This window comes from Acartia tonsa, chromosome 4, assembly GCF_053477335.1.
Source record: "Acartia tonsa isolate MP-2025a chromosome 4, ASM5347733v1, whole genome shotgun sequence".
Taxonomy (NCBI): domain Eukaryota; kingdom Metazoa; phylum Arthropoda; class Copepoda; order Calanoida; family Acartiidae; genus Acartia; species Acartia tonsa.
In genome coordinates this window covers 42,073,367-42,088,421 of record NC_137263.1, presented here as the reverse complement: position 1 = coordinate 42,088,421, position 15,055 = coordinate 42,073,367, and the positions used below count along the sequence as shown (strand labels likewise).

The window sequence follows — 15,055 nt, the reverse complement described above, 5'->3', positions numbered from 1 at the left end:
TCTGTTCTGAAACTTAAGATCTCAATAACTACTAAACAGATTGGGCTTTCTATTTCAGGTAAGCTTAATATTTGTCTTGTAATGGCTTTAGGCTATTTTATTTTAAGTCGAGGGATGGTTTTAGGCTATTCTATTTTAAGTCCTGGGAAGGCTTTAGGCTTTTATTCATTCCCCTTTGAATACAGAGCCAATAGATGCTGGGGGCGTAGCCGCTAGTCGATATACAAAGTTTTTTTTTGTCTGTAGCAAAGGATCTCGTTTGCTGCTAAACCGATATGATGTATGTCTGTCTGTCTATACCGTAGGATCTTGCTAACCGCTGAGTACTGAGATGATTTTAAGATAGTTTATTTTTTTTCCTTATAATAAAATAACAGGATATTTGTCCATAAAAAGCGAAGCAATATCTTAATTTTTGTTGTTGGAACTGTTATTCAGTTGATTATACCAAGGATCTAAAGGAATAAGACAATGGCCAATAAATTTTTATCCATCCCTAATAACGATACACAAAATTGCAACACTACAACCAAAATATGACAAAAGTCCCCAAAGTTTTGAGCCAACGAATAAGAAAACTTCATTATAAAACTTTGGAGACTATTGTAAAAATTGCCTAATGTTTCCTTTATCCCTGAGATTATACAGACTATCCTTAAACTAATATTTACATTAAAGTAACAGGATGTTTATCAGTATCAACTGAACCGATATGCTTCTCCTTTACATTGAAGCTTATTTTACTCGCAGGAAAAGTTTTCATTTTGGGGAGGGGACTAACACTTTCAGCCCCCGGAAGGTATCACTTCCCTTAAATTCTTAACCTTCCCCCTCCCCCCCCTCTCCACCACATCTATTCATTAAAGTACTCCTAGGGTCATCTATGGGATTAGCCGTTAGTGACTTAAAAATAATTCAAGTGCAATGATATATTTACCAAATTAATACGATAATTTTGTATACATTTTTTATGAAAAAAAATTATTTTGCCAAAGGCAGCCAAAAAATAAGCAGCAAATATTTCAAAAATGCTCTGATAATCAGAGATCTACAGGGATAAGACGATTGTCGATAAAATGATATATATACATATATACAGTGTGTTTTTTTATGAGAACTTTTTTGAAAGCAATTTTACCTTACTTATAGTTATTAGAATTTAATGATTAATGGCTTATTCTCTTCTTTTTTATAACCTTTAATAGAAAAGCAAAAAATATTTCAGTTTTTATTCAAAAAGTACAGTAAATTAAAAAATTTAAAACTTAGGTGTCAACATCTAAAAATGGTTTTAGTGCATTTTTCTTATAATCTACCTTTGCAAGAATGGCTGCAAAACGCTTCAAAGTTGAGATATTGAGCTAAAAATTTATATAGATACTACTTGTGACATGTACTAGAACATTTTGAAATTTGAAGGCCATATCTCAACCAGGGAGGGAATACTGGCCCCCCAATGTACTCCCTCCATTCTTGGAAAGGGTAGAAGATTTGAGCATAAGAAAAATGCGCTAAAACCATTTCTCGTATTCATTTGAATCCGGTGGATAGGAACCGGTTCTCATCCATACGAAAAAACTATGTCTAGCATCGTATTATATCCAGCTTTCTACGAATATAGATATGTACAATCATAAGATTAAACCCAGTTTTTTTAGCCGGTGCCTTCTGCACCTCGGGGCTAAAAAAACTAGTTTTAATCTCATAATTGTACTTTCTATATCCGCGGAAAGCCGTTTATAATACGATGCGAGAAATAACTATTTTAGATGTTGACACCCATGTTTTGAAATTTTGAATTTACTGTACTTTTTAAATAAAAACTGAAATATTTTTTTGCTTTTCTGTTAATGGTTATAAAAAACGAAGAGAATAAGCCATTAATCATTAAATTCTGATAACTATAAGTAGGGTAAAATTGCTTTCAAAAATGCTCTCATAAAAAAAACACTGTATATATATGTATGTTTATATATTAATTATTCCCATTGATGATTCACAAAATTACCCCTTCTTTAGTTTAGAATTAGTGGTTGAAACATTTAGACACTCAACTTAATGAACTAAACAATCACAAAACAATAAAAAGTCCCCAAGGTTGTTAATCTAACGAATACGAAAACGGTATTATAAAACTTTGGAGACTAGACAGCACTCTTGGATAAGCCAACTTATAACACTTTGGGAACTATCCTAATCCTCCCTGGCGAAATGACAATGAGATTTTTTGGTAAATTTGTGGCAAACTTTATTCTTAATAAATTAGCACTTGGCAAAATTATACTGGAGAGATATTTCATTGAAGAATAAATTTTTTTTTTGCCCAAACTTTTCGTCAGCCAATAATAACAGATAAGTTAAACATTGTAAAAATAATATAGTAACTTAACTCGAGTTGTCAACGGCAGAAATTAGGTCCTGAGATGGTTTTAGGCCTGGAAAGGTTTATAACAATTTTATCTGTATTTCTTAAAATAAATTAACAGAATCTTTGTCTGTATGTATGAATGTCTGTCTGTACCGAAGGATCTTGCTAACCGATGAACCAATATGGTTCTCCTTTACAGTGAAGATTCCTATAGGTCCTGAGATCGTTCTCCTTAATAGGGTAGCTTCTCATAGGTCCTGGGGAGGTTAATAACTATTTTATTTTAATCCTTATAATAAAGTAACAGGATCTTTGTCTGTATGTATGTCTGTCTGTACCTTGCTAACCACTAAACCGACATGGTTCTCCTTTACAGTGAAGCTTCCTATGGGTAATGAGATGGCTTTAGGCCATTTTATTTTTAATCCTTATAAAAAGTAACAGGATCATTGTCTGTATGTATCAAAGAAGATCGCTAACTGCAGAACCAATATGGTTCTCCTTTATAGGGTAGCTTCCAATAGATCCTGGGAAGGTGTATAACTGTTTTGAAGGAGGATATAAGGGGCTATTAAGGGGCGATGGAGAGGCTATGTAGAGGCTATGTTATATAAATTAAGGTAAGGGGCTTTTAAGTGGCGATGGAGGGCTATTAAGGGGCGATGGAGAGGCTATGTTATATAAATTAAGGTAAGGAGCTATTAAGGGGCGATGGAGAGGCTATGTAGCGGCTATGTTATATAAATTGGCTATTAAGGGGCGATAGAGAGGCTATATAGGGGCTATTTTATATAAATTAAGGTAAAGGACTATTAAGGGGCGATGGAGAGGCTATGTAGGGGCTATGTTATATAAATTAAGGTAAGGGGCTATTAAGGGGCGATGAAGAGGCTATTTAGGGGCTATGTTATATAAAATCGGGTAAGGGGCTATTAAGGGGCGATGGGGAGGCTATGTAGGAGCTATGTTATATAATTAAGGTAAGGGGATATTAAGGGGCGATGGAGAGGCTATGTAGGGGCTATGTTACATAATTAAGGTAAGGGGCTATTAAGGGGCGATGGAGAGGCTATGTAGGAGCTTTGTTATATAGATTAAGGTAAGGGGCTATTAAGGGGCGATGGAGAGGCTTTGTAGGGGCTATGTTATATAGATTAGGGTAAGGGGCTATTAAGGGGCGATGGAGAGGCTATATAGGGGCTATGTTATATAAATTAAGGTAAGAGGCTATTAAGGGGCGATTGAGAGGCTATGTAGGGGCTATGTTACATAATTAAGGTAAGGGGCTATTAAGGGGCGATGGAGAGGCTATATAGGAGCTTTGTTATATAAATTTAGGTAAGGGGCTATTAAGGGGCGATGGAGAGGCTATGTAGGGGCAATGTTATATAATTAAATTAAGTGGCTATTAAGGGGCGATAGAGAGGCCATATAGGAGCTTTGTTATATAAATTAAGGTAAGGGGCTATTAAGGGGCGATGGAGGAGCGATGTAGGGGCCATCAAGTTGCAATGTAATATAAATTTGGAGAAGGAGCGATGAAGGGGCGATGTAGGAGCGATGAAGGAGCGATGGAGGAGCTATGTAGGAGCGATGTAGGGGCCATCAAGTTGCAATGTAATATAAATTTGGAGAAGGAGCGATGAAGGGGCGATGTAGGAGCAATGAAGGAGCGATGTAGGAGCGATGTAGGGGCCATCACAGTACAATTTAATATAAATTTGGAGAAGGAGCGATGAAGGAGCGATGTAGGAGCGATGGAGGGGCGATGTAGGGGCCATCAAAGTACAATGTAATATAAATTTGGAGAAGGAGCGATGAAGGGGCGATGTAGGAGCGATGAAGGAGCGATGTAGGAGCGATGTAGGAGTGATGTAGGAGCGATGTAGGGGCCATCACAGTACAATTTAATATAAATTTGGAGAAGGAGCGATGTAGGAGCGATGGAGGGGCGATGTAGGAGCGATGGAGGGGCGATGTAGGAGCCATCAAAGTACAATGTAATATAAATTTGGAGAAGGAGCGATGAAGGAGCAATGGAGGGGCGATGTAGGAGCGATGGAGGGGCAATGGAGGGGCGATGTAGGGGCCATCTAAGTACAATGTAATATAAATTTGGAGAAGGAGCGATGAAGGGGCGATGTAGGAGCGATGAAGGAGCGATGTAGGAGCGATGTAGGGGCCATCACAGTACAATTTAATATAAATTTGGAGAAGGAGCGATGTAGGAGCGATGGAGGGGCGATGTAGGAGCGATGAAGGAGCGATGTAGCAGCGATGTAGGGGCCATCAAGTTGCAATGTAATATAAATTTGGAGAAGGAGCGATGAAGGGGCGATGTAGGAGCGATGAAGGAGCGATGTAGGAGCGATGTAGGGGCCATCACAGTACAATTTAATATAAATTTGGAGAAGGAGCGATGTAGGGGCCATCACAGTACAATTTAATATAAATTTGGAGAAGGAGCGATGAAGGAGCGATGTAGGAGCGATGTAGGGGCGATGTAGGAGCGATGTAGGGGCCATCAAAGTACAATGTAATATAAATTTGGAGAAGGGGCGATGGAGGAGCGATGTAGGGGCCATCAAGTGGGTTGTTATATAAATTAAGGTAAGGGACTACGGAGGGGCGATGGAGAGGCTATGAAGGAGCCATCATGGGGCTATAGCATAGCCTCTTATCATAAGAGGCGATATTAACGCCCCTTCAAAGGAGCTATTAAGAGGCCATGAAGGAGCTATAGCATAGCCTCTTATCATAAGAGGCGATATGAACGCTCCTTAAAAGGGGCTATCACATCGCTCCATATGATAAGAGGCTATGCTATAGCTCCTTGAAGGAGCTATAGAAAATCATCGCCCCATATGGAGCGATGTCATGGAAAGGACTATACCCAAATACTCTTCCCCCCCCTCCAATTTTGGGGTCCTTAGAGGCTTGGGGCATTGCATTAGTGAATCTTAATAAATAACTTCAAATACAATTTCAGTGGAAAAATAAAAGATTTAATGGTATAAGGCAATGCCGATTAATATAATAACAAATTACCCCTTTAGATGATAACTATTGGTTGAAAAGTTAAGACACTGTTAAATTGTACTAACCAATTAAGATCTGCTAAATTGCAACAAAGATTTAAAGCCAATTAACCAATAAAATGTAAGTAAAACTTTGGGTATCAGTACAATTAAAATTCTAATGTACCCTCCATTCCTAGAGATAATGAACACTTGGTAAAGATAAACAAGAGATAAGAGAGAGAGAGGAGAAATAGATTTTTTAAAAATTGTTGGGGGGGGGGGGGGTTTAAAAGCACATAGAAAAATATTGTTTTTCAAAGCCCGGTATCTTTTTTCCCATGCAAATGAAGTCAACAATTTAAATTTTTGTGATAATTAATGGGATGTCAAGTGAGTGAGTTTATCTGATTCCATAAAAATACATAACGAGACAGCTATACATCATCAGCTTAATTGTTGAGTAGCTACTAGTTAATCTAATCTACCAATTAGTTCATTTTATGAAAAACTAGCGGCTTCGCCCCTAGCCTCTAGGGGCTTTGCCCCAAGAGGTGATCAATAAAAATTGAGGTGAAATTCGTAAAAGGACTAAGGAAATCTTCTGCAAAAAAAATAAAGGACCTAGGAAATCTTCTGCAAAAAAAAATAAAGGACCTAGGAAATCTTCTGCAAAAAAAAAAATAAAGGACCTAGGAAATCTTCTGCAAAAAAAAAAAAAAAAAAAAAAAAAATTGGGGGGGTATTTTTTTATTTTTTGGGGGGGTTGGGGGTGTCCCACCCCCCAAGAAAATAGCCTAAAACCACCACAGGACCAGTAGGTATATTCCCTGAAGAGTAGAATCCGATCGGTTCAGTGGTTACCGAGATCTTAAGGGACAGACAGACAGACGGACGGACAGACGGACAGACATCAAGCTACTTTGTATTATAGATTATAGATGACCCAAAAAGTTTTAAGATTCATTTATAATTATAGTTACAGAGAAAAAAAATTAATTTACCTTTAAATTGTAGAAATTTCAATTGTATTCTGGGATCATAAAAGTAACTAATCAATAGTTTTTTACAAGTAGATCCTAATGCTAAATTTTATAACAATAGCTGTGCTACTTTTGGATACTTCAATCTTGTTCTACAGTATATGACAAGTTGTTTCTGTTTATCCGCTAAAAGTGAATGTCTACCAAAAATAAAAATAGATAAAAGAAAACACTATTTTTTCTCAAACTTTTTAAAAGTCAGCAAATTTTATTCCTTATAGATTGATGTAGGTTAATAATGACTATTTAGCTTATGTTAAGCATAAAAAGATAGCGAATCAAGGATGACAACAACCATAAAAGTAAGAACAGAAATGGAATGAAAAAGAAAAACAGACGGGCTTAGTATGCTGAATGTATGGGTCATAAGAATCTTCACATACAATTTCAGCAGTTTATCTTCGATAACAGCTGAGAAATATCATATTCAGAGAAATAGAGTTTTTGATATAGAAAATACTGAAAGACACAAGTAAACAAGGAGTTAACAAATAAGAATGACAAATAAAATGATAAGATGATAAAAAGATTGATATTAAGCCTTTTAGGTTTACCAAACTTGTTTTGGCTGAAATCTTTCAACACTTTTATATAAAAAAATATATATTTAATATGTTTTGTTTTGTCAACAACTGGATTAAATTGGATTTTTTGATGAAAAGATGACAACATCAAAAATGAAAAAAAATCTGTTCCCTTACTTAGATAAATACTCAAGCCACCAGGAAAGCCAAATGTTATGATTACTTTTAATAAAATTAATTAAGTAACTTTATAAGTGATTTCTGTAACCAAACTTACAAATCTTCGCGGGTCAAAGAGCATTTTGATAAAAAAAAAAACTAAAATATGTAATAAATACCGTACAATTTAGTTGGTAAAAATATGTAAAAGTTTAAGTATTATGAAGTATATGTATTATGAATGTTGAGAAAATTTCTAAATCACTATTTTGCTGATGACAATTTAGCTCTATATTTTAACTTTTTGACAACTTCAGCTTTGTCTGTTGGAAACACTGAGCGGCTTCAGATTGTTTATTTGACGTGCGGCTGCAGATGCAGCTGCTAAATTATAGCAAAGATTGGCTTAACGCACATGAATCGGTTGCCGATTCATGTGCAAAACGCCAGAAATTGTTTTGTTAATCTATGACATTTACAGCTCTTAAAAGCTCACATTATCATTTCTTTCAAAATTTGGTAAAAAAATAACATAACATTTGTTTTAAATTAAATCAAATTTTTTCAACATTTACATTGAGGCTCTAAAAGAACAGCATAATAATATATAAATTTCTTTTGCAATTGCTAAGCCTCTAGCATCTGAAGTCATTTAAGAGAAAAGCGGAAGGCAAACACCAACAACTCTTAGATTAATCTAGAAATAAAATATTTTTAAATGAGGGTAATTTTAATTGAAATGATTAAACCCATCTTCCAAACATATTTTTTTATCTGCTTTTCTTTGATAGAGAAAAGAATCCAAAAGTTATTATTGATAGATTTGAATTTGTGACTTTAGATATGTTTGGCTAGGAATCAATAATTTTTAAACAAAATTATGATATTTCTATAATTTTTGTGTAAAAATTTACATTATATTACATGTTTAAACTGTACGTGCGAATATTTTAGTGTTATTCTGTATAGTCACAGGAGTGTAACTTTTGGCAAAAGATATAAATTAACGACGGCGATTACACCTAATATATAGAAAATCTTCGTTTTTAAAATACACAAACACACATATTTTCTTATTACTTACACACACACACACACATCTATAATAAATCTGAGATTCTGAATGATACAAATTTTCAAATATTTTCTTAGCCCGGGATTTGTTTCCTCCCTATTTTCTTAATTTTACGAGGGGGGGGGGGGACGATAAGACTTTTTAGAGCTTTTAATTGGGGAGAATAGAAAGAAGGTGGTTGGGTGGGTCATACTCATACATTTTTACGCCGGGAGTTTTAGAAAGGGGGTATAGTTTATTTGGCTTTAAAAAGAGCAACATTTTTTTACATCCCCGACGACTTCTCTTTTTTCGCTCCTAATGGGAGAGATAGATCACACCATTCCTAAATGCAGTAAAGAGATTTTGTTACGATATCAAATAAAATCGAGTAAGTTTGTAATGATTTTAGAACCATAATTTATTTTTAAAATGAAAATGTTGCTTGTAAAGTGTTTAATGAAAACAACAAAATATATTGTTATAAATATTCAAATAAATTTTAATTCATTAAAAGCACATCAATTAAAAACTATAAAATAACAAAGTTAGAAATCGTATTTGGTTGTTAAATATTAATATGAAATATTTAAACTTTTATTGCAAATTTTTTAGAGAAAAAAAACCAGTTTAGAACACATCTAGTCAAAGTATCTTGATTTACTTAGGGAGGACAAGGGTAGAGAAATATTGTATTGTAACTATGTAAGTTCCTTCTCTCTCTCACTCACTCTCTCTCTCTCTCTCTCCCTCTCTTTCTCTCCCTCTCTCTCTCGCAAGAGCTCTTTCTTTCTCAATATTACGTTGATTGGTGGAGTAAGAACAAAAAAGGGAATTGTTGAGTAAGAAAAAGATAGAAGAGGGGGAGAAAAATCAAAAAGCTCAGTTTGGGCACTGTGCTCAGATTGGACTTTTCAAGTCCATTTTTCTCGAAAATTGGACTTTTGAAAACCTTCAATGGACTTGAAAAAAAGCAACCTCCCGATGTTCAATGGACTTGAGAAAAATTTTCTCCCCCTTCCCCTTTTTTACCCCCTTCTTCCCAAATGGACTTCAAATGGAAGAAATGGGTGTAAAATGGACTTCACACGACCTAGAAAATGGACTTGAGCAAAATTTTCATCTGAGCACACTGAGTTTGGGTCTAGTTGTAAAAGCGTTCATATTATTATGATAAAATGATAAACAAATTACATATAAACAAGATTGTTTTATTAATAACTTCTAATGAAATTGTTAAAAATGTTGACAGGTGTTTGATAGTGAAGTAAATGTTATCTCAGACAAAGAAAAATGGCACAAAATTTGTACTTTTAAACAACATCCTAGATTGAGATAAAACCTATCTTGTGATGAAATTTAAAGGCTTTTTATTATACTTTTATTTCAAGTTAAAACATTGAGTTGAAAGTGATTTTAATAGTGACCACATGTTGTTATTCTTCTATCCTTAAAATTAAGCAAAATTTTTGTATTTTTGCAAAAGTTTAAACTGTCAATTTTTGCACAGAAGGGCCAAGAGCAATATCAAAGAGTAGAGCTAAGACAAGTGAGAGAGAGGAATGGAAGGGGGTGCTGCAAGGGGATACATGGGGAGCAGAGCTAAAACTAAGTAAATGTGTGCAGCAGTGTTGTGTACAATGAGACTCAGACACACAGTGTAAACTTAGCAAGCACCACCACATCCACCTCTTACAAACACACACCTCCACCACCTTCAACAACAGCATTCGTTCGTCTCCACTCTCCCATATTTACCCTAAAGAAGAACATTGAAGGGAAGGGAGGGGTCAAACAGGGGCACTTACAGAGAAGTTATCCGGGGGGAAGAAGTGAAGGATAGACAACATCCTATTCAGTGTTTCCTATAAAGGTGGGAAGAAGGTGAGGGGTGACCCCACTACCCCACGTATTTAATGTTCAGCAACATGAATCTAAAACATAGGTAAGAACAATTTTGTAAAAGCATTCAATTTTAGAAATTATTAATAAAAGAAAAACTCTTAGAAAAAAACCTGTTTTTTAATAGAGTAATGTAGATTCGCTCTTTTAGCCTACAGACATTTTTTGTGTAAATATTTGAAACTTTCAAACTGTATCACTCAAAATACAGCGTTAATAGATAAATTTTGCCATAATTAGCCTCGTAGTATGTTTAAAATTTCATGGATAATTACCCCCAAAATATAATTTGAGTCAATTTCTTGTCCAAAAGTGCAAATTTAAAATTGCAAATCTGAATTGTTCACGGAGGTTTTAAATTGACAGCCGACATCATAAAGAAAAGTTAACAATGTAGTTTAGTTAGGCACAGGAGTAGGGATGAGTATTCTAGTAAGACACGTAAAGATACATTTTAAAATGTGAGAGCTATCTTGGAGGTACTATTTTACTCTCAATTTTACAAATAAAAAGACTTTCTACCTTCAGCTTCACTAATAGGCCTTCATATTCTGTGTTATGAATTATATTAGAGCTGTATTGGGGGTACTAATATGAAACTTGGAAAAAACAAACTATTTTACTCTGATTTTTACAAATAACAAAAAACTTTTTTACCTTCAGATTCACTAATTTGCAATAAGATATTATTATGTACTACCATGGAGGAAAGGAATAAGATATTATTATGTACTACCATGGAGGAAAGGAATAAGATATTATTATGTACTACCATGGAGGAAAGGAATAAGCTATTATTATGTACTACCATGGAGGAAAGGAATAAGATATTATTATGTACTACCATAGAGGAAAGGAATAAGATATTATTATGTACTACCATGGAGGAAAGGAATAAGATATTATTATGTACTACCATGGAGGAAAGGAATAAGATATTATTATGTACTACCATGGAGGAAAGGAATAAGCTATTATTATGTACTACCATAGAGGAAAGGAATAAGATATTATTATGTACTACCATGGAGGAAAGGAATAAGATATTATTATGTACTACCATGGAGGAATGGAATGATTAGCTGTAAATTGAAATTCCTTCAACAGTGCAGTGTATAAACTCGTGAATCTTTATAGGGTGGAGTAAATTGACAGTTTCCAAACTTTTCCACCTATTACTTTGATCTTTTAAAGGGGTAGTATTGCTTACATTAATTAATCTTCGATTGTCAGATTCCCTAAAAATCCTTTGGTATATACATTATAGTTAACTAGCAAGCATTTCAATAAGTAATAATTATAACAATAAAATTTTTATTCTTAAAGTTCATATATCATCTGATGGAAAACACGTGTTCTAAAGTATTATTTCACCAATATTACATGATTCATAATTTTAAATTGAGTAAAATCGCCCAATATTATCTTTACATATTTTTATCTCTATCTGTGATATAAACTATATCAAAATATATGTCAAATATTTTAAATTTCCAACAGAGACTTTAATGAATGTTTAAAAGTTGTTTATGAAAATATAATAGACTTTTAATATACCATGAAACATGCATTTAGAAAGCTTACAAAAATGCTAAAATAATTGTTTATTTTATGCTATAATGTCCTCGGCCATACCCTTAATTTCTAGGTATTTCAAAAAATCTGAAAAAAAGTAGTTGAACTATTCACAGATTTATGTTTAAAATTATCAATTGTCAAAATAAGGCTTTCTTAAAACGTAAAATAAACCTCTTGGTTTTGCTATTTTAGATATCTTCTAAAACATATACTCTAAATAACATGAGTATAACTTTTTTTTGTTTTAAAGGATATACAAATTTGATTATCTTTTGTTATTATTTTATCCAAATAACAAAAATTAATTTCTTATTAAATCATTTTAATGTTTTCAAAAAAAAGATAAAAAAATCTTTAAATCTGCCAAAAAGATTCTTTGTCCTTACATTTTAATATTCCTATAAAAGTAACAGGATGTCTGTAATGGACACAGAGTTGGTATTTGACGGTCAGTTGGTAAAACATATATATTTATGAAGTAGCTGCGCTGTTAATATTTTTCGAATAATTTTTTTTTATCAAATTGCATACCTTATCTGAAATTATCTAATTATAGAAATAATATTGCCTCCAGCTGAATTTAATATCATAATATCTTAGTTCCTTATCAGATATTCACATTTTTTATCGCAATTTTACTTTAGTTTCAAACTATTATCTTAACCTTCTTTTATTATATTTCAAATTTCATAACAATGGTATAGGATGTAAGGGAGTATCAAAGCTCCCTTAGAATTAATTGCCTTCCACTTTCTTCTCACCTTTCAAGGTTCACTCTCCACTGGCAAAATCCTGTGCATGCCTCTTAAGGCGGGTTGATTTTCAACTTTTTTGGAATTTCACATTTTCCCACATTGGCAAGGGTTACTGGGCCTATATAAAACCCTGTGAAACTTGAAACAGGTTTTTTAATCCAAAAACAACGGGCGCGCGGGGGGGAATAAAAAGTGCCCACCCCCTTATAAAACCAAAAATTGAAATTCCTTCAAACACAGGAATGTTGCATATCAAAATGACCGCATTGAAATGCTGATTACAGATCTGAAAACCGTTTGGAAAAATATTGCTCCTAGTTCGAATAAGAGCTAATTAAGTACCTAAAAAGGCTGATTTAGTCAAAATTGTTCATTTTGGTAGGTTATTTGAAAATTATTTCAGACTGAATCAATATTTTTCAAAACGGTTTTCAGATCTGTAATCAGCATTTCAATGCGGTCATTTTGATATGCAACATGCCTGTGTTTGAAGGAATTTCAATTTTTGGTTTTATAAGGGGGTGGGCACTTTTTATTCCCCCCCGCGCGCCCGTTGTTTTTGGATTTAAAAACCTGTTTCAAGTTTCACAGGGTTTTATATAGGCCCAGTAACCCTTGCCAATGTGGGAAAATGTGAAATTCCAAAAAAGTTGAAAATCAACCCGCCTTAATGCCTCTGCTCTTAACCATTAACTATAGAAATTAGATCAATTAAACTGAGAATTCAATATTTATTTTCTTCTCTTTGTAAAACCTCATAGTATCGTTTTATTTGTGGTCAGCCATGCTCAATATATTGCTCTTATGATGCTGACTAACACATCTACATCGGCATTATGTCCAATGTAAATCTATATTAAATATTCCGTGTATCACTTTTCTGATAATATTATTAGAATTATCTTATAAAGTCTTTAAGCTATAAAGTTTTTAAAGATATCCTAGTTGAAAAAATCTTTATGCTTGAACATAATGTTTTTTTAGCCTTAGCTGAATCTTTAAATCATTTATTGCTGCCCACTGCCACTGCTAATGGATCTTCAAATCAAAATGACAGTGGTACGTGTTTCATGGCTTACTAGAGGTATCAGCAATGGCATCGCTGTGATCTAAAGATCCAGCTCTGTAAACTTGACTTCTGCGGACGTTATCATTCTTGTTATGAATATTGAGTAAGATTTAATTTATTCACCTTCTATAAAAATGCACTCTCTTGCAACTCAATGAATTCTGATCGAATTTAAAACGTTTTTGGTAAAAAAATACTCAAATAAAGTTTTAAATATATATTGCATAATAATAGTAAAATATCTTTATTGAATATAAATTATGATAAAACAAAATCTAAAATATGTTATTTAAACTAGTTGCTTCTAGTCTCTAGGGGCTTTCATTGGTTGTAGAAAATAGAGAGTTAAGGGGGCATTTTTATCTCAGGGGGTTGGCTACATCCCCAGAAGAAGCTTCAAGTCTGTCTTTTAAATTACAAGTTTGAAGCTTCTATGAATATTACTTATAAACTATGTAGTGTTTTTTTAGATCTCATATACATACATACAAAAAAAATCGGGTATAGTCCTTTTCGTGGCAACGTTTCTTCGTAGTTTCACAGTAGCTTTTCTCCTATTTCTAGCCCCTGCGGGGCAATCCCCTAACCTAACAAAAATAATCTATCAAAAGCCATTTTAAAAATACGACAAATCGCCCCTTAAGGGTTGCCAGAAAATCTAAATAGAATAGAAGCCAAAAATTAAAACTAATTGATTTTGAAAATGATTTAAATTGACAATAGAAAAAAATAAATCAACACTCAGCAGAGGTCATAAGATTAATTTTTATATCAGAACAATCTTTACACTTTGATCCCTAATTAATATTAAACATTGCAATTTTATTTTTAATACATTTGGACCTAAAATACACTGGTAACCAAAGTTTTATAATAATGTTGAAAAATATAACACTTTATACTGGATGGTATTAGAGAAATCAGTAATATATCTTAACCAGCATTCAAGAAAAACACATTTCTCTCATAGCATTACGGATTGAGGGACTGGCGGACGGATGGGCCCATATACAAAGTAGACTGTAGAGATGCTCCGCTACTGAAATTATTTTAATTGAAGGGTATATGTCTTTGTCGGAACAAATGGAAATGATGGGGAATTGCAACACTTTTTGATAATAAAATAGTCTTTCTCTCTTTTTATTAGCGAAGCATTTCTACATTTAAAAACACGTTCATAAGTTCTAATCTATTTTGAGCTGAAATATTTTTGTAGGCCTAGAATTTCTTTTTTTAAATGTCCATATAAAGCCTGTTAACAAATTCATAATAAAAAACATTAAAAGGTTAGAGAAAACGGATCATGATAGTCTTTCTTGTCGCGACTATAATTACAATTCACTGAATTAGTTATAAATAAAGTTACATTAAACATGATTTAGAACTCACCTTTATATAAGAACGTGGTCTAGTAGATTCATAATTTTAAACCAAAAGAATAAAGTTAAAATTTCAAGAGTAAGACAAATATATAACTGATTTTATCTATTTTCAGATAAATTTAAAGGTAGTTACCTTTACACAATCTTTAACACTTTTAATCTAAAAAAAAATATTTTTATCTCGCTCTATTCTTCTTTAAGAAT

General features: G+C 33.3%; 1 protein-coding gene across 2 annotated transcripts in view; it reads left to right on the top strand.

Moving 5' to 3' along the window:
* Window positions 1–15,055, top strand: part of Sarm (sterile alpha and armadillo motif) — an 83,146-nt gene that overhangs the window by 37,016 nt on the left and 31,075 nt on the right. The window contains exon 1 of one of the 2 annotated variants that reach the window (XM_080158291.1): window positions 9,305–10,110. The exons of the other annotated variant lie outside the window; for it this stretch is intronic. Coding sequence (XP_080014417.1) covers window positions 10,082–10,110 — 29 coding nt within the window. The 5' untranslated portion in view covers window positions 9,305–10,081. Of the gene's footprint in view, window positions 1–9,304; window positions 10,111–15,055 lie in introns of those variants that run through there. 2 annotated transcript variants of the gene reach the window in all.